General features: G+C 43.3%; 2 protein-coding genes across 4 annotated transcripts in view; both read right to left on the bottom strand.

Moving 5' to 3' along the window:
* Positions 1-933, bottom strand: part of MYO5A (myosin VA) — a 188358-nt gene extending 187425 nt beyond the window's left edge. Inside the window, exon 1 of one of the 3 annotated variants that reach the window (XM_090029364.1) lies at positions 479-933. In XM_090029364.1, the coding sequence (XP_089885490.1) occupies positions 479-505 (27 nt within the window). In that variant the 5' untranslated portion in view covers positions 506-933. The remainder of the gene's footprint in view (positions 1-478) is intronic. The other 2 variants (XM_090029362.1, XM_090029363.1) reach the window with 2 other exon arrangements.
* Positions 934-6005: 5072 nt separating this feature from the next.
* Positions 6006-19244, bottom strand: ARPP19 (cAMP regulated phosphoprotein 19). Its single transcript, XM_090029366.1, has 3 exons — positions 18971-19244; positions 13517-13639; positions 6006-9610 (listed from the first exon to the last, which is right to left on the bottom strand). The coding sequence occupies exons 1-3, from the start codon at positions 19241-19243 to the stop codon at positions 9440-9442; spliced, it is 567 nt and encodes a 188-aa protein (XP_089885492.1). The 5' UTR covers position 19244; the 3' UTR covers positions 6006-9439.
* Positions 19245-20850: the final 1606 nt, after the last annotated feature.

Genomic DNA, 20850 nt, shown 5'->3' on the forward strand with positions numbered 1-20850 from the left:
TTGGCAAAACATTTCTAAAGAAGCGGGACTGGTTTTTAGAGAACAGCAGAAAGGTGGATTTTGGAAACAACAGAAACCCCAAGGGGCAGCAGCGCAGGGCGCTGTGGATGAGGCTGCGCCCAGCAGCTGCTGCTTCCGGGCTGTGCTGGAGGCCGGGTCTGCCCGCGCCCCGGACCTGCAGGGGACCCGGCTGGGAAGGAGCGGCCCCCCAGCCCGCCGGGCCCGAGAGGATGCAAACTGCGGCGGAGCCGGCACCCCCGAGCCCGCGATGCCGCGGGGGAAGGGCTAGGAGCGGTGGCTGCGGCAGGGTGGGGCAGATACCCCCACCCCCACCCCCACCCCCACTTCCCGGCCCGAGTGCGGGGGGAGGTGGCCGTGAGGGGAGCGGCGGCGCTGCCGCCATCGGCCGCGAATGCCTGAAGGACACACACGGCACCCCCTCCCCGCCCGGAGCCCCCTGCTCGGCGCGGCCCCTCACCTTGGTGTAGAGCTCGGACGCGGCCATGGTGCCGCCCGGGCGAGTGGGCGCGGGGGATGCTGATACCGACGCTGATGCTGATGCTGATGCTGAGGCGGGGGGGGGCCGGCACTACCTGTGCGGCGCGGCGGGGCCGGCCCCGGCCCGGTGCATTGTGGGAAGGCGGCGCTGGGCGGGAGGGCGCGCGACGCTGCCCGTGGAGGCGCAGGCTGGGCCTGGCGAAGACGCCCCCGGCCCTTTTTCTTGGGGCGCCGCCTCGGCACGGCCCGCCTGACCTGCTGCCCCGGTCCCACACCGCCCCTCACAATCTCTCGAGCATGAATTTGGGCGGCGGGTGGAGCCGCGTCCGTCTAAGCACACGGGCAGACGAGGTGTTTTGGGTAAAGGTGATGTCTTTTGTTAGGCCGACTGAATAGTTGGAACAATAGTTGGTCACAGGCTTTCAGGCACAAGCAAGCATCTTTCTATCACCATGTCCAGACTCCCGGGGAAGATCGGGGGAGGGAAAACAAAACAGAAAGAACGGGATGTAGCAGCTTCGTCTTCTCACCAGCCCTGTTTTGTAGCCCTACCAGTACCTCCCGTCGTCCCATCTTCCCTGCCACGCATTTGCATTTTCACAGACCTGCATTTTTCATATTGGCTTAAGCTTCTGGTCACCCAGGAGAGAGCATAAACACCAGCCAATTCTCCCTAGGCCTGAAGAAGTGTTTCTGCCCCCAAAAACATTTTTTTCCAGCTATTTAGTTGGTCTAACAAAAGATACCACATTTACCCAAAGAACCTTGTCTGCCTTGAGCATACATCAACATTTCATAGAAGTAGGATGTTGGCTACTGTGGTCCCTATTTAACCAGTGGCAGGTTTGTGTTAGGTCTGCATGGCATCAGGGCGGACAGTAGCCCAAGATCAAGCTTAGATGATAGATTGTATGGGATGGATTGGATGGGGATGATCCTGCCTCAGGAAGGGGCAGGAGCTCTGCAAGTCCCTTTCACCCCTAGTTCTCTATTATTCACCAACATCCCTGTTCTACCCGCACCTTTTAGAGACCCAGTCTCACCTGTGTCATGATCATTCTGGAGGTGAAACCTACAGGCCACATGTGTGTGGTGTCAGGTACAAATCCTGCAATCATCCACTCCCCTGTCCAAGTGGCCACTGACAAGCCCCTTGCATTTATCTAAAGGGACATCCCAGGCAAGGAAGCAGACCAACCCTGGCAGATGCTTACAGAAAACGGTTCCAGGCAAGTGCAGACACGGATGTTTAGGCCTCCTGGTAGACAGAGGTCTGTGCCAACCCTTTTTGCTTCAGAGTAGCACATGCTTCTAGGACCACTGAAGAGTTAAAAAATTCAGACAGACCTTTTGGCAGTTACATTTTTGTTACAAATTCACATAGCCTTGGGGCACATCTATGAAGCAGTTTCATTGCTTCCATCTTTATTTTTCTTTTAAATTCACTGGGAGAGGGAACTAGAATTTCACTGGAGATCGCCCATGGTTTTTAACATTCTTTGCCATGGCCTAAACATTATTATAATTTTACAGCAGTTTGCTAGGCACAGACAAGAATTCACCCTCAGCATCCAGTTTCAGACTGGATGCAGAAATAGGGGCAGAGAATAAGTTACAAACAATTTTGGCAGTGATGTTAAGGAGGGATAGGTCAGCAAAGTCTGTGAAGGTCAGTGTATGCTGTGAAGCTACTCTATATAAAGGCAAATACATTAGCTTCTTGCATTGCAAAGCAAGTGAGTCTTCATGGATGATTTGAATGTGGACAGGCCAGAGCAGCATACAAAAAAAGATGATTACAGGAAAAGACAACTGGGACATGAAGGAAGGTATTATGGACCAAACAGAGCAGTAGGTGCAAGGCATAAGGTCAGGCTAGGAAGGACAGCCAAGAGGATCAAAAACACAAGGACTGGGAGTGATGTAGTAAGAACAAGCAAAAAAAAATATCAGTAGCAGCTTTTTTAATAGACTGGAGAGGGGGGAAGATGAGCTTTTGAAAAGGGAATTGTTCTTTGTTCTAGTGCTCTCTGGTCAATAAATATTACAAATTAATATTCATTTTTCCAGGATCAGTTTAAGCTGTAATTGTCATAGTCTTCCTCTCAGCATTTAGAATGGTCTTTTCCCCATCAATATATCTAGTATCTTAAGCTTCAGTGAATGCCCTACTTCTTTAGAGCCTGTACCTTTTCCCTCCTGGCCATGTGACTTGCCCTCAGGTTTTTTTCCTTATCTGTCATCACTGACATCATCATTTGTCTCATGTCCGACTCTCATCCTTCACTTGATATTATAAGAACTTAATTTTTTGTATGTGCCTGTTCTCACCCAACATCCACCGTGCTGCTTTGGGATAATGAAAATGCTAAATCCACACTAGTTTGCTTGGACTGTGGATTATTGCATCAGCCATTCACAGCTGGAATCCTGGATTCAAATGGAATTATAACCACAAGTCAAAAATAGATATGTTTATCCAAAATACACTCCTGTCTCGGCATTATTCAGCACACACTGAAACCTCAGGTCTGTTGTTAAAGGTCAGATTTTGAAGACAGTGACAAAATAGATCCAGCCTTCCTATACTACACCTATAAGTAACCAGTTATTATACTCCTTAACCATCAGTTACTTACATATTTACAAATGTAACTAACCTAGCTGTGATAACATCCATATATAATATTGTATACTGATTTTAAATGACTTCAGCAAAGAAAATGATCCTTTCAGAACTTTAAAATGGGGGAAGGATTCAGTTGAATTTGTTCATGTTTCAGAAAGTCATTGGAATTTCAACTCATGTTATAGTTTAGTTCAAGGGACCAGATCCTTAGACATGGGTAGACATTTTATGCCATATTACAACTGATGATTTCTCCAAGGAGAGCTGGTTACTCCAAGGAAGGAATAATTTAGTAATACAGAATCAACACCTGCTGCTGGCATAACAGACACAGGTAGGAAAAGATGGCAGTTTTTTTTAGGTAACATTAAGTCTCTTCCAAATTCAGCTAGAAACAGCTTTTTCTTCTGTTTTAGAGATAGATGCACTACTGGCATTTTACCATAGAATTGATTTTATATCGGGGTAACTGGGAGTGCTTAATTTTAAGGTTAGTTAACATAATGAGTTCTAGACATGCCTGCAATGGAAATAGATGCATAGCAAAGGTTGCTTTGAAAAAAACGTAGTTTTTATTCATGCTATATGAGAATTTAAAAATATGCTGTTAAAGCCTTTCTTCATAGTTTACTAAAGAACTTGCATAAGATGCAAGTCCTTCACAGAGCAAAAGGCATTACAACTCTCCATAGCATATTATTTTGTGATGGAGTCAAATACTAGAAATAACTCCTGAAGAATTTGCTAATTAATTAGGTTGGGATAGAGTCAAAAGCAAGTAACATGCATATAAACTTGGTAAAGGTTGTTATTTCTCTTCCAATCAAAGTTTAGAACAAATCTTTCAGGGGACATTGTGATTACCTAAACATCTACAAGATACAAGTGACAAATGGTGATAAGTAACAAAGAGGTGTTCATTACTTGATACTTTGGTTACATAGTAATCTGGGGCAGCTCTTAGAGCTCTTAACCCCAGACTGTCTGCACATTAACATTTTAAAGTGGTTTTAAGCACTTATTATGCAGCTCAAAATTATGCTATTCCAGGGCATGATTCTGTCTGATCCATACAACCCAGCTCCTGTTCCATTACGGTTTGGTCAGTCCCAACAGATGTGCTGCCCAAGTTGCAGTCCTTCAGCAACGATAGATGTGTTCCTGGCTCTCCACCCCTCTAGCAGCTACAGCTCCTAGTCCTGCACCTGCTCATCAGGCCTCCTAGTGGCAAGTCACAGCTGTGCAGGTAGGGCACAGTCAGAGAAGATTTCTAGACTGTGACAGCTCCAAACTCCAAGCTAGCACTAACACCAATCAATGTGCAGCTCAGTAGAAGGTGTAACATGGGAGTTTCACACATGAGAAGTTACAAGTCTTTCAGCATGTACATGGAAAACAACATACAGTACAAATCCTTAAATCAAAACAAAAGTCTCAGCTGGACCATTGCTTATTGCAGAATCTCCCCTAGATATGGCAACACAATTGCAATGTGAATCTGTCCTTTCAAAGTGTTGCAGAAGCTTCTGTTACACCAAGGTGATTCTCCCAGCAGAAGTATGCTTAACTGATCCGCTCAGGTTCTGATACCAAAGATCCCATCTCCAAAGCCCAGATTTTTGGTGACTTACAGACCATACCTTTAGGTTTTAGTTTGCCAATACCAGTATTATTCAGTTCTTTAGTACTGTCCATACAGTTGCATGGGGTATTTAGTACAGATACTTCAATCCAATAGACTAATGTGCTACTGAAATGAAGTATGAGTACACTGCAGTATGGTTTAGGATAGGAATTAATTTTTTTTTTAAATTCTCACAGGATATACCAGTGTTTAGCACTTCAAGGGAATCTGTACTTAAACAGAAATATAATCTCTGTAGACAGATGTTTGGTTAAAAGGGCTGGGGGCTGCAGTAAATTTAACTTGAAAAGGTTGATGGGGATGCAGGGTTACAAGAAAGAGTTTATAACTTTTTGCTTTCAAATAGTCTTGTAGTTGGAAGGACTCATTTACTGTCACCACCACTATTACAGGGCAAGTTTCAAGAGTGTGATCAGTATGTAATATCCAGCAGTCCCCACACCCACTCAAATGTACCTCTGCAAACTAAATTTGAACATACCTGATCAATTTCATATTTACTTTACAAGTTAAAGACCGATCATGCCCTTAAAAGCATGATGAAGACTACTCAATACAAATACCACGTCTTAGAAAAAGGGGCTACCAGCAAGTCATCAGGAACAGCATTTTCAGACATATAAACAGAATCAATACTGTTTACAGCAATTTAACCATCTGCCTCTAAATCAAAGCTACTGCTTTTCAAGTAATTCAGTCGATTTCAATTGTATCAAGTCCATCCAGGATAGATATTTTTTAAAGATATTCTGAAAGCCTTCCAAAGAGAAATGCTTAAAGGGATGTTATTTCAGCTTGTTAGCTTTCTTTCAGATTTCTAGCTACAGTAAAACCTTTGGACATCAACATTTAAGCCATGAGACCAAATTTTAAAACTGAGTTACTACTACTGCAGTGCTGCTATCTAGGTGCAAAATTTATTCGCCCAAACTCACCTTCACTCAAACAGCATAAGGCATTGAAACAAGCATTTGTTATGGAGTTAGGTTTTTGCACAGTTAGCTTTAATTGTCTGTATTAGAAAAATAAGCACTGAAATATATAAATACGGTTACATTAAAGTAGTATTGTAGTCTAACAAACTAGAAACTGAGACCCAGTCATACTTCTAATGATACAGAGTAGCAAGATTTGGGTTTTAGGAAGTCTTAAGAAAGAATTTGATCAGGAGAGGCAATATCATTAAGAAGACCACGGTAAAGACAAAACAAATTTGCACATTGCAATAAAAACTAAGTAGATCAATTTATTATGTATACTATACAACGTGTATGTTTGTAAGGAGCAATCAACATTTCATTCCCTTAACATCTTGACTGGGTGTAAGGAATATGTCCAACAAAACAGTACTCCTGGGGCCTTTGCACAGACACTGTCCTACTATATCATGAACAATGAGAAGGAAGCCTTCGGTCTACAGGTTTGGGGGACATATCTCTGAAGCTGCAATTAATCCACTTGTGACTATTTCAAAAAGTTGGTGCTACTTGCTATTAAAAGCCAATGTTAGTACTACTCTAGCTATTAATTACCATCTACCCTTAAAGGCAAGATATGACAGGGACTGCCAGACTACAGTGCAGATAGGTCTTCTCTGAAAAAGGTCATTTATCAAATGGTAAAACTCATATTATACATTATGTACACAAGTTTGGATAGCTTGGTTATTCTGCAGGAGTAAGCTGAAAGTAGGTGTAGATTCACAGTCAAGTTTGATTTGCTGTAAAATCATTATTGGGCTTAATCATTTAATGTCTTAAACAGCATATATAATCAAACTAACTGCTTGCTGCTGAGGTTTTCAATACAAAGGCTCAAAATCTGTAACTGATCTGGTCATAGTAATACAGTACACTTCAAATATACATTTATATTGGAATTTGTAACAAACTTAAAACCCTGCAAGCCACTGAATGGACATCAGAAGAATTTGTTGTCTAATCAGTGTATTAAACTAGTTGTAGCTGAGTGATTGGAATGTTTAAAATTTAAATGCAATTTTTGCCTTCCTAAATGTCAAGAGAACTCAACCTACTGTGAATATTAGTGTAGTGACACCAGACACACACACACACACACAAGCACATTCAAATGTAAGAAGCTTGTTTCAGACCAAATCCTACCAATAAGTCTTGCTTTTCATTTACACATACAAAAATAAAGAGGGATTTTCACATTACGATAAAAATCTATAAAAACCAATTGAATTCAATATATCCATTTTCCCTGCTATTTTGGTATATATTTCTTTTGATAAGATTTTTCTCTTTTCCCAGCCTAACTTTTTACAGACACAGGGTATCTATGCTCTTCAGTCTGTTCTTATGAAGATATTCACAAGTTCATTAGAAATCTAATAAAAGATAAAGGAAAGCCTAGACTATAGCAAGCACATTCCTAATGAACTACTTGGAAAGGACTACATAGATGCACAAAATATGAACTAATTAGATTTTGCAATTTGGAAGTTCTCTGCTTCAAGTTCTCTTTTGATATTGGGGGGTAAACTGACAAAATTATACAAGTTAAGCCTGCACCACTGCCTTTGTCCATAGCATATTTAAAATTTAGAACATGCATATCTAACATCTCTACTGCTACATCTTGTTATGACAAGCAGCCAGAATTTTCCAGAGGGGGTTAAATAGTCACTGCAAGTGCTCAGTGCTCCCAAGAGAAAGAATAAGCTCGTCTGGCTATTATGCATAATTCAAAATAGAGCTGAATTAAAGTTAAGCTAAGTTTTGAATGATTATTGTCTGATCCTCAGGTCTGTCTTTGGGAAGGACTCTGCAGAGACCAATCTATTTTTCTTAGTCACTTGGATAACAGCTGTTCTGGCAGATGCCAATACAAAAGAAGGATTTTAAAATGTATGTTTAGAGTATTTTCTCTTATGGTGATTTTTCTGGGGATGGATTTTTTAAAATTTTTTAATAGAAGTTGTATTAGACCTTTTCTTTTTTAAGAAAACTGAATGAGTGGTAACAGCAAGCTATGCGATATTCTAGTATTCTAAGAGGGGTAATAAATTCACACTGTGATCCCAAGGACTAAATCACAGTCTTGATATTAATAGTTTTATAGGTACTAACAGCAAAAGCTCCACTTTTATCTAATATACCTGATTCAGCTAAAAATACAAGTTCTGATTTTCTCCTTCCTGAAGTTCCGTCTAGTATCAACGTACATGTATATTACCTGTTGTACTCAGTAGTTAGGTCCCTTTATAACCTTCACCATCTACACAAGATGCCAAGCTTATCCTCATTTGCTGGAACGAGAAACTATCACATTTATCAATAGATAGTACATATGATACAAGTTCAGTTCTTCATATTGCTCAAAGCTGGTTAGGGGTTACTGTGCAACACAAAGAACTAAGGATGCCAAAACAAGGAGTTGGCATATCACCACTTCATGATTTCACGAAATATGATATCATACCCTTCTCAATTCTAACACTAAAAATATTCCAAATACAATTGCATCTAATCCCTTAATCCCTAACAGGTTTGGAGTCTGTCATAACAACCCTAAAGAACTGTAAGTATCTCTGTAATCCACAGAATCCCAGAGTATTTCAACTTTAAAAAGATATAGATTTAAAAGTTTCTGAACAGAAAGGGTGCCTGCCTTTGAATGCCTACAGGAACATATATTTCAGACTGCTATACATGAACATTGGAAGTCATTGCTACATAAAATATACAACTGCAAAAAGCATAAGTAAGGTTGACTCAATCAGGTGTCAATATTAAGTGTTTCACAAATCTTGGGTTTACAAGTTTTATCAGTAGCAAGATTCTGAGCACAAAGTTTCAGGCCAAGACTTTCAGATACAGAGTTACTTGTGCTTCTGATTGGCACATTATCTGCTTTTTAAAATGTAAAATTAATAGACATTTGCAAAAGGTTGTGCAAAACTATTGTATTTACAAAAATGGCACAAGAGTGAATTCAACAGTCTATGCACATGCACACTTCATTCACATCTTAAAACAAAAATGTGTTCTACGCTACATAACTGAAAAGAATACCAGCTTCAACAGGCAGTTGTCAATAAGCACTAGGTTCACAAGAGTTACACCAGAATGGGCAAATATTGCCCAAGTAAAAATCTATTGTTAAAGCTGAAACAGGTTTAAGGCCATTCAAGTTCAAGAGCAGATACACAAATTCATTCAGAGCCCTGTCTGTGTTGATACATGCTTTACCTTCTAGTAAACTTGTGGTCCAAACCTCTGTTTTAGACAACAAAACCAAACACAGGAGAAAAAGCAATACAACAGGAGGTTATATTAAATACAAACATACTATGCTGTAATTAAGGTGAAATAACAAAAGCAGAAACATTAAAAGTTGTAAAACTTGCTATGTCACTTGCTGGAACCAGTCCTACACTAGGAAATAGGCAATATGTACATTTTCAAGTAGATTACATTGCTCTAACCAAACTTGTCCTTTTTATCAGTGCATTGTTCTTACTAGTCCAAGTACTACACATTTACTCTTAACAGTACTCCCTTACAATAGCAGCATTCACTACCGCTACCTGCAAAAAGCTGTCAGTCTCAACAACTTAGTGTAAAAAAAAAAAAAGTGAGAAATAACTATTAAGGAGAAATAAAGGGAATGAGAAGATTCATGCAGTTCAGCTGTTTTAGTCAGCCAGCCAGCTTGCTAGCAACAAGAGATGGTTTCCGCTGCGGAAGATCTTGTGGAGTGGGAATGTGGTCACCAGTGACTTCCGTCTTGTCAGGAGCTGCAGTAGGCAATTGTTTGTTCTTCATCTTTGCTTTTGCCATGTTGTAGTCACCAGAATCAAAGTATTTTTGCTAGAAGACAAAAATATTTTTGTTGGCTTGAAAAATGTATTCAATGCATGCACAAAATTCCACTGGTTTAGTAAGCAAAAGCCATTTAAAACATCAAACTGATAACCAAGTTGTAAACTTAAAAGCTCTGTTGTTGGAAAGAGGTGGATATTAAGAGTTTAGAAAGTAATTTTTTACCTCACTGAATACAATTTGTATGCATTAGTATGGACTCCAAAGGTGTGGAGTTGGGGAATAAACTGAAAGTTAAACACTGAATTAAGTAAATGCTAAAGTTAATGTCCAATCTAAGGTCTGTTTCACTGCATGTAAGCATTATTATACTGCCAGATTTGTAAAGAGACCAAAACTTCACCTCTCAAGAACTTCACACCTTGACAGTCTTCAAAGTGTAGTGCAGTTAATGAACTCCAGAACTGCAGAATTAAAACAACCTTGAACATTAACATCTAAAGGATAGAGTGCTTGCTTTAGTGTATCATGTGAAATGAATTCTCATAGCCCAGATCTGCAAATGGTTAAAGCAGTGGTGCTCAACCTTTTTCCCCAGGGGGCCAGATGCAAAGTGCCAAGTCTGTCAATGGGCTAGATATGAATGGTGGTACTGATGCAGCATCAGGAGTGGGTGCAGTAAGTACCATCTAGCTGTGCAGAGTGGGATGAGGGCCAGCCTGCAGAGGAAGGGAGCATGGCTTGGCCTGGTGGGGGAAAACGGGTGGGGAGAACAACCAAAGAGACTCAGAAGCAAGATAGCAACCAAGTACTTGTGAAGAACTGGTGCAGAAACATCAAATCCAGCTTTCATTGCTGTTAGTCTGATGCAATACACTATTACAAGTTACTTAGCAGTTGTACTGAATTTTTTAGAAGCCTACTGAAATTTTTAGAAGGCTACTTAAAAACAAAGCTTCAGGCCTAGAATGAATATAGCATATTAAACCACAAATAAACCTGTTTTGGATTGATACAGCTTAGCTTGAGACATAGCACATGCCAATTCTATTCATGTAACAGCTCAATGCATAACGGCATGTTTCATCTTTTGAAACACAGCTGTTGAAAGCACATGCACACACCCCACTCCCCAAAATCTGATTATGAAAATCAATACCCATTTCATTTCCATAAACATGTCCTGCTTCCTAGATCATGTTAAAATCAAAGCTGTTTTACTAAGCAGATATTAGATACCTGGTTGTATTCAGACAAGTTATCACTTCTACCAATTTCTGCCATCTTTACTAGCATTACACTTTATTGCCACCTGCCTTGTTTGTTATCAAATATCCTCAAAGCATTCAATTATTCATAGATATGAAGGCCAGAAAGGGCCATTATAATCATCTGTATTATGCAGGAGATTAGACTAGACTATGAAATTTCATCTGCTAAGTCCTACATCTAAACCGCAACATCTGACTGAACTGAGCATCTTCAAACAGATCTCTCAGGTCATATTCAGCGTAAATATTAGAGCAAAATATAGCTGCTAAGTGTTGGGTCCTGAATCTTAGAAACACCTACCATAAAATGTACTACTAGATGGGCACTGTCAACCTGGATGTGGCCCATGTAGGCATGTAATCTGGCCCATGGGGCTCCCCTCAGGTTGGGAAATTTGGCAGCAGAGGAGCAGTGGCAATTAATATGGCCAACTTTCCCCACCACCAAATTCCCAAATCCCAAGCTCCATGCGGTTGGTTGGGGTCAAGCTACCACCCCTCCACTCCTGCCAACCTCACGCAGCCATATGATGTCCTGCCATGACCACCCTGGGTCCCAGATCCAGCCTGCAGATGGACCAGGCAGTGCCAAAAGGTTGAGTATCACTACATTAACCCAATCTGTGTTCTAGACTAAGTTCAAATGTGATGAAGTGTGATGTGGTGAAGTCTAATGGTTGGTTTTGACACCTCACCTGAAAATTGCAATAGACAGGAGAAGTGTAAGTGGTTTCAAATGCATAGCAGTTGCTTTAGGCTAGGGACAAGAAAAGAGGATACTCTAGCCACGCCCTTGGGGAGACATAAGTAGTTCATACAATGGGGTCATTGCAATTTGTCAGATACAGGATTAAAGATGGGTCAAAGTCATCCTCAGGTACCACACCCAATAAAAATGCAAAGCTGGCAAGCAGGGCAGGAGGTGTATGCAATGACAAGGGTAGGATAAAAGGACTTTAAAATCCGGAGCCCTTTATATATTGAAACCTGAGGGAAAGCACAACCAATTAAAGTGACTTACCCAATCCGAAAAAAGTCATTTGGTTTTCTTCCAAACAAAGTGCTGACGCATTTCCCTACTCCTCTAGTAGAGGTGCACTGATATATCGGTCCAACATGGGATCAGCACCGATATAAAGAAAATATACTATATCGGAAATTGACTGTATCAGGCTGATAATTTGGCTGATATGTGGCCCGCACATGCATGTAGCACAAACAGTGAGGAGCACAGCAGCATGGAGAGCTGCCTCCAGCTGGTAAGTCTGGTGTGTGTGCAGGGGGAAGGGGGCAGATGAAGGCCCCCATGGTGAGGGAGGCATGGGGTTGGGGCAAGCACTGCCCAGCTGTGGCAGGGTGGGTGCAGGACAGTGCCATGCCTTGTCTGGGGGACATAGGGAGGGTGAGGGCAGCTCCCTCCGCTGTGCACTGCTAGTCCAGGAGCCAGTGGTCTGGCAGCTCTCTGCCACTCATCTGGGAGGGGAGGGGAGGGGAGTGTGCCCCCTGACCTGCATGGAGTGGGCCAGGCAGGGGCCAGGGTTGCACCAAGCTCTTCCCACCGGGTTGGGCCTGTGCTGGGAAGGGGGAACAGTTGCAGCCACAAGTTTGCTGTAGCCCCTTCCCAGAGTAACCCATCCTGTCAGGAAGAACTTTGCACAGCCCTGGCCGCAGCCCACACCATGCAGATCCAGTGGCACATGCCCTCCTGGACAAGCGGCAGGAGCAGCTGAGCACTGAGCTGCTAGACCAGTGACTCCCCAACAAACAGCACGCAGTGCCAGGAGCTGCCCCAGCTCTCCCCTGGATGACCTGGGGCTCTATCCAATGCCCACCCTGTCTTGGCTGGGCAGTATTTGTGTCAGCCCCACACCTCCCTCACCACGGAGGCCTTGATCTGCCCCCCCCACCCAACGCCCCTTCCACCACACCAGACTTACCAGCTGGAGGCAGCTTTTCACACTGCCAGGTTGGATATCGGAAATTGGATCAGTATCTGCCAATATGCCTCCTTAAAAATCGGCTATCTCTATCAGGCACAAAAATCTCTATCGGTGGCCCCCTATCCTCTAGCCATCAGATCAGTGCTGTCTAGTCAGAATATAAATTTAAACTACAATATAATTCTTAAGCCACAAACACCAGTGGGAGGTTGGCAGAATTTTACAATGCATTATGGCCTTCATGTACTAAGAAATTGGGTACACATCTGCAGCCATTAATTTTGACAATCCTAAAAGGAAAGGGTAGCATAAAAATAGGCAAAATAAGTACAAAAATGAGACTTCCTGAAGGCTTACTGCCAAGGAATAAACTTTGTCTTGGGAGTAACGGGTCAAAACTTTTAAACTGTGTTTCAAAAAGATTTAGATTAGTCCTTGAAGCTGTGCTCAGTTATATCATCAAATAATTGCTATTTGTTTCACAGACATATTTTCCTTGGTTCTTAGTGCTGACGTGTAAAGGGTTAACTGAAGAACTTACAATCATAGTTTCATCCAAAGAGAAGTTTACAGCACTGTATTTTGGTCCTACAAGCAACCTTTTATAGAAATGCATGCAGAAGCTGCATGACTACGATGAAAACCACCACAGGAAAAGACAATTTAGATTTATATGCTTTTGGGTACCATTGAAATTACATCATTTACTCAATTTAAAAAAAAAAAAAAAAACACAAACTCACCCCTTTTTGAAGCCTCTTCCTCAAAAAATCTGAGCCGCCAGGCTTTTGACCCAGATGAGGATATCTTGCTTTCAACTTTGCTTCTTCAGCCTTTTCTGGACTGATCACCTTATCTTCCATTTCCTGAAACATACAGTTAGAGAGAGTTCTTTAAATCATAAGCCAAAACACTATCTAATGCTTCAAACTAACAAGCAAAGGTTTGGTCAGGCACTAAGAGCAACAGCTTTGGGGTTTTGGCCACTGTCCCTCTATAAATAAATCTATGGGGGTGGGGGAGAGGGGAGGAGGAGGAAGAAAGTGTTCTGCTGTCTTAGCAGGGCTCAAGTTAGAGTACTTTCCTATTGGTTGTGTATTTCATGAAGCAGACTATTTCTCAGTTTATGTTAGCCCTCCACTAGCAGTATCCATACTCTTGAGTCCACAGAAGTGCCACTAGACCTTTTCCAACTTCCATGCATAAAACTGCCCAAGAGATATGTAGAAGCATGTCTACGTAAAGCAGACTCATCTTTCATTACTGCATATTGCTATGACAGATTAGCATCATCCCACAGTGGATAAAAATATCAGGACAGCTCAGCTCTTCAACCTTGCCTGCCCTCATTTACAGGGCAACAACAGAACATTTATCAATGCTGGCCTTTTATGGAATATGAAATATTACCTATAATTAGTTGGAGGCACATCCCAATAGATTTTCAAAGGCTGATAAAATAAGACTGAGTAATACAGTTGTGATAGAAAAGACCAAATGATTCAACATTTTGAGACTGTGGCCTCATTCCTTTATCTTCCTCCTCCAAATTTGGCATTCACTATATACACACACACACACACATACATATACACACACCACTAAAGATATACAGATATATTAGTGTACATACACAATTTCTTTATGTTCACTAAATCAGGTTATTTGTAAATCAGAATACTCTTTTCATTAAGACAGAAATTCTCTCCAGCTTGAGACTCTTAACATTACTTTTCACTGTAGCCAAGATCAAACAAATTTTGCACACTTAAGGGTCACAAATACTTAGGGAAGACCGTATATGTCGGTTGTTATAGCTCTTACAGTCTTAAGTGGAGTAAAGCTTAGTAAAACCAGTTCCCTTTGTAAATGGAAGTCACCCAAAGGTTTTCTGACAAGAAGCAGCATTACATGCATCGCAGTCTAGTCCTGCCACAGCCACCATGTTATATAATCCCTTTCACAAATTTATCACACTCCACCTTAAAGCAATTATGGTATTTAGCAGTCCGCCCGTCCATCTGTCCGCCCCCGCCTCTTACCCTCCTACTCCCATTAGAAGGCTGTTTCCAAACTTGATGGTTCTAATAGTTAGGAACCTCCTCCTTAATATCCAAGCTAAGTTTATTCCTGACTAGTTTACACCTATGGCATGTCAGCTGTACCCTTTAGCTTAAATAATTATTTTTCCTCTGATGTTTCTCTTTTGTGACTCAACCTTTTGTTTTTGGCTTGGCTAAACAAGCTTTTAGGCTCATTTCAGTGATTTCCTCTACACCTGTTCCGATTTCTATGTGTCCATCATGGTTGACCAGAACTGTACATTATTTAGGTAAGGACTCACCTGGGCCTTGTATGAAGCACTGACATTTCCCTATCTTTACTAGAAACCCCACGCCCAATTCATTCTAGGATCACACTGCCAGCCCAGTGCTCTTTGGATTGACTGTACTGCCGGGTCCAACTGAAGAGCTGCTCATTTACCAAATTTGTTATTAGTACCCAAGTGCACAACTCTGTGTTTTATAGCGTTGGTTTCAACCCATTTCTACTCAGTGATTTAATAGGTGCCTTCGGACCTTAGACATCTATGAAATCTATGAAGATAATCCGTTTCTTTCTTACTATGCCAATCTTTCCTTATGTAGTTGACTTAATTGGAGATACTGTTAGACTTCATCAGCACACTTATGTGTTCCAAGGTCCTTAATGAAAGTATTAAATAAAACTGGTCAAGACCAAGAAACGTAATGTGTTGTCAAAGCTAGGTTCTTCAAAAAATGTTCCATAGTCAATAAAATAGACTTACTGCAACCTAACACTGAAAGGCAGCCAAGATGGCTGACATACAAAAAATATCAGCTAGATCAGGCTTCTCAGCCTGTGAACAGCCACCTAGAAGTCGGTCACAAGAATCTATGAAAGAGTGGCAAACAAGCCTTAAAAAAGGATGAACACATTTTTTATTTTTTATTTTTTTTAAAGGAAAAACCAACGGAAAACCATAGCATCTCTCTTGCATGCTGGCAGAATTCCCTCCATGCCCCACACACATACACATCAGGGGACTGGGGCCTGGGAGTGGGGGCAGCAGGTTAGGAATGAGGGGCACTGCGTCAGGACTGGACATCAAAGTTTACAAATGGGACCTGGTACAAAAAGGCTGAGAACCACTGAGCTAGATGACTGAATTTTATTAGTAGATGTTTAGGATTGTGAATCCAAAAAGATGACAAAGGAAAATACAAAACACCTGAGCAAGGGACTAACATTAGAGGGATGAGGAGGGGAACACAACTAGGTTACAGACACTGCTAGCTTAAACCATCATCTGAGCATGGTGTTCTGCATATCAGAAACACCAAAACAAACCATTACAGAAAATAAAGAAATGAAAGTTAATCGAACAACACAAACTATTGTGGCAAAGATAGATATATTTAGTAAATGAGTCAGCTGCTGCTGCTCAAGATGCTTTTCTTAACCATATAGGCCACATCCCCATGAGTGTGGATGTTTGGTTCCCTGGGGATAACCAGCAGCAGCACACCTTGCTGCTGCTAGGGGGAACACCTATGCCACACACCCTCTGGTGTACATGTTGCCCTAGGTGGGGTAGGGGAGGCTGAGGCTGAGGCCACCCTTACCTGGGGTCCTCCTGGAGCTGCAGCAGTGGCAATCCTGCTGCTCAGAGCCTGGTTGGCAGCTGGAACGTGGCTCTGGCCAACCATGCTCCGGCTTTAAGTAGCATATAACTGCCCCCGTGTGTACCACTCCGCTTTATTTTGTGTGGGGTTTTTTGACTCCTGGATATCCAGGGGTCAAAAACACCACCCTGCTGCTCCCTTGCAGTTTAGAGAACAGCTGAATGTGCAGTATGTGGCGCTGTAGACATGTCGGGGGGGGGGGATGGGACACTGTGGGGAAGTTTGGGGGGCACTGTCTTGGGCAGGAAAGGAGGGGAAAAACCCACAATAAAAACACCTCCAGTCTAGGTGCAACCAAAATTTCACTTAATATTCAACTGTTATTTAACATTTTTCACCCCTCTATTCTGGTGCGCACAGGCTTCAAGATTTTGTTGCAAGTTTTTTTTGTTGAGAAAGACCCAAGCACTAAATCCCTGGCTATTTCAAGTTTATGACCATTTCCAAACACAAGTTTTATTTGATGGTCAGTTTTTTCAATAAAAGACAGGTTGTAGTGTACAGTTACTGGATTTCTGTACCATTTACCAAAACAACATTTAGTTCTGTACTTGAAAAATGCGTACAGTTTTATTTTCAGGGTGTACAATTACTTAAGTAGCAAAAAACTACAGTTCTGATACAGTAAAAGTATGGTAATTAGTCTAGAATATGGCACTTGTACATGGGAAAAATACTGCCAAATCTTTAATTCAGTATTTCTAATTCCCTTCTATAAATACATCATTTTATTTGCTGGGGGGGAGGAGGGGGTTGTCTCAGCTCAAAGAGCTCCTGAATTTGTTCTTTGTATGCAAGATGGTCAACTGTCTCAAATCCTTACCTTTGATGTTCATGGTGCACATTAAGGACCAAGAGATTTTAAAGCAAACAGCCCTGAAAAAGTTGTTATTCACTACTATTAGTTAACAACTGGGAAACATTCATGAGACAGGTATCCCCAACTTGCAACACAATACTTGAAGGAACATTTAATCTGAACCACCAGTTAACAAAATCTGGGATTAAAGTGTCTTGTTTCTTAAATGTTAAAAAACTTCTGTCAAAGGCATTTACAGAACTCCAGTAGCATAGTGCCCTGACCTGATACACAGTGGGCCAGACTATACAGTCACTTAAGTAGTGATACGGTTAAGCAAGCACTAAGCAAGTACTAAATGATTGTGCAACAACCGCCATTACTGTGAAGTCCTGGCACCACACAGGTAGTTTCTGATGCCACTGCTCAGTAGTGTCAGCGTCACAGTTCTTACCCACTGAAGCTGTGTTACCATAGCAACAAGCTACGGTGATATAGTTCATCACTACAGCCATGTAGCGTTTTGTGTAGATGCGCTCACCAATCATCAAAAATAAGTTAGATCCGACTGGCATTTCACTTTGATTTAACTTAATGCTCCATGCTACCTGTTTCTAATACAATAACTCTCACAGCCAAATAGCACCACTGTTGGACTTCCAAACGTTTAGACATGGATTATGCCCATGTCCTGAAATCTGAAGGATCCCATTAGAAACAGTCTCCAGATTAAGTCATTTGACTTGACTCAGAACTGTATGGAAGAAATTAAAGTCTTTTTGCATGATTTTCTACGAATGTTGTTGTCCTGACACATTTTCATTGAAAGACAAGCAAAATAACTCTTTGAATACATTATGGTTACGTAACTCTTTAATACATTTTGGATATTTTTTCCAATAAATATTTTCAAAAGTTAACCATTCCCTTAATTACAGAAAGACAGCAATATAAAATGGTGAAATACAGGAGAAGGGGAAAAGGGAAGGGAGGGTTTGCACTGGTTAACATAATGCAATCCGTCTGCTCTTTCTACCTGCCCAGCCAGATTAGGTCAGCAAACAAGAAGACTGGATGAAAGACTTCAAACTGTAAATCAAATCTATCCCCAAAGCTTTGACAGCAGAGGGGAAAGTTCAAGCAACATCAGCATTTCTGAGCACTTCTGACAGTTCAGGAAACCTTTCCGACTGCTTAGTAGGGGACCATTTCCCGAGCAGACTGCAGGGCAGGGACCAGACCAAAAAGCAACTCCAGAAGGAGCACACACACATGCGCAAAAAAGGGAAAGAGCCAACTCGATGCCCGTGTGAAGAGAACGAGGTGCTCCGAATCACGAAGCTGCAATGCCCCCACCCCAGCCAGCTCTAATGTATGGGCTGCAGGCCCGAGCACGGGGCGCGGGGGAAGGTGGGCAGGAGCGCGCAGGCGCCTCGAACTACGGCGGGGCTGGGGGCGCTGTCCGGGAGCAGAGCCCGAGCGGTGCCCACAGGCCCCGTGAGCCAGCGCCGAGGGGGCGCCATGTTCACGGCAGCCACAGACCCGTCCCGCCCGCGAAAGGAGGCGCCGGGAGGGGAGGGGAGGGCGGCGGCTCGTCGGCCAGGGGCCGCGGCGGAAAGAAGCCGGCGGCTACTAGAAGTGAAGCACGGAACCGCTGGGCCCCGGGAGCACCCCCCGCCCGTTGCGCCCACCTTCTGCTCCTCGGCGGACGCGGGCTCGGGGCTCTCGGCGGACATGGCGCCCCCGCCAGCGGCTGCTGTAGGCGCACGAAGGGCTGGAGGAAGCGCCGCCGTCTCCGCCGCTGCTGCCGCGCGCCGACCACCTCCCGCACAAGATGGCCGCCGCACGTCCGACGGGCAGCCGGTGGGACCACACTTCCTCCGCGCCGCGCTATCCAGCGCGCCACCCGCCTCCGGAGTGAATGAACGGGAAGGCACTTCCGGCTCTCGCAGGCTCCGCTTCATGAAGTCTCATCCACTCCCATCTCCTGGTGCATGATGGGAATCGTAGGAAGCCTCAGTGCGGCTCTGTGGTCTGGAAGAGGAGCGGGGGCGGGGCTCTAGGGCACGGCCGGAAGGGGCGGTGCTACTGGCTGAGCGCGGGAGTTAGGTTGGAACTGGGCCGTTCTTGCGGGGTCTCCGGCGCGGAACGTAGCCGGGGTTAGGGTCCTGCGGCTGGCCGCCTCGGGGACCTTATTCCTCCAAACCTGGGTAATCAGGGCTCGTAGTAAAAAAATTCTATTTGCAATAATCTTGCTGGTCTAAGAAAAGATCTCTCTTCTCCGAGCCCTGATTGCTTTCTGTTCTAGACCAATAGGGCTACAACCTGGATACTTGACACATCCAGAACAGCCTCATCCTAGCTTTGTGCAGGGCTGTCCCTGCCCGCCCCCTGGAAAACACGCCTCTGCCTTCGGGTGCATTGGTGGGGTGCATGCGAGTGCACGTGCACCCCCTGAGATTGACCACCACTGACACTGCCTCCATGCCCCCACCACAACCTGCAGGTGGCCTTTGTGCCCCTCAGCCTCGGAGGCACGAGGTGCTCATGCTCAGGTCCCACCAGTGTCTCTGACACCAGCACCCAAGGGATGGCTCCCATTAAAGCAAGGCACACATTGCATTGCCTCCAAAACACATGGCCAGGATTCGCATTCTGCAACATAGAGTTGCTGGAGCAGCAGCTCGGCCATCAGGCTAGGCAGGGCTCTCTTCTCATCTGCTTCTTCCCATGACTTGGTTGCAATTGAAGACTTACAAGGGCAAGCATGGAGATGCATTTGCAGAAGCCTGAGGGCCAGGTGCCTTGCTAGCCCGTTACACAAATACTCAGGGAAAGCAATGAAATATTGGTAATATTACTATAACTGATATCTGATATTAGTATCTACAACGTGTACCCCAGATACTAGTATTTGCTTTCCATTCCCCACTCTGGGAGCTGACTGCTGCACTCATTCTAGGCAACACTGTCAAATGGAACGATGTCCTTATTGCAGTTGTGGCCTGGGCTTGGGATCACACACCAAAAAAGCCTTAGCCTGAGCCTCTACCACTTGGGTTCAAAAAGCAGACTGAATACAAAAGCAATAGTAAGTAGTCATAAACCTTTATATCTGATCTAGATGCAGGGTGTGACAAGCATTCTGTTAATATGAATTAGACACAGGGATTGGCAAGTTCCTCTAAAAATCTTGCAGTGAACGCGAGGAGACATGGCTTCTATCGCCAGCTCTGTCTGAAAGGACCTCAGGTTCTTTTACCTTCAAATATGGCTGCCGTCTTTGGGGGTAACTGCATGTTAATGGCAAAACAGAGCTGGAACTTAAATTCCTACTCTCAAGATTTTCAGCACCCTGCACCTTCCCCAAGATCAGAGGATTCTGGTTGAGAGCACGCTGTTCTCATCTTATAACTAACAACATGAAAGCTCTTCACACCATCACAAGATAGCCTGAGCTGGGGACCAAAAACATGTTATTTGCATTGAATTCATGAGAGTTGGCAATACCATAGAGAGTACATTATGTTTTTCTCTCTCCTGTTGGAATTATAGTCAGCAACACTTTACA

This window comes from Crocodylus siamensis, chromosome 15 (genome assembly GCF_052110815.1).
Source record: "Crocodylus siamensis isolate JL-2025a chromosome 15, ASM5211081v1, whole genome shotgun sequence".
NCBI lineage: Eukaryota > Metazoa > Chordata > Crocodylia > Crocodylidae > Crocodylus > Crocodylus siamensis.

Coding starts and splice junctions, on each gene's coding strand:
- ARPP19 (XM_090029366.1), bottom strand. CDS start 19,243: ATGAAGCGGAGCCTGCGAGAGCCGGAAGTGCCTTCCCGTTCATTCACT. Junction 13,640..18,970: donor CGTCCGCCGAGGAGCAGAAG/GTGGGCGCAACG, acceptor TGTATGTTTCAG/GAAATGGAAGATAAGGTGAT. Junction 9,611..13,516: donor GGAAGAGGCTTCAAAAAGGG/GTGAGTTTGTGT, acceptor TTTGTCTTCTAG/CAAAAATACTTTGATTCTGG.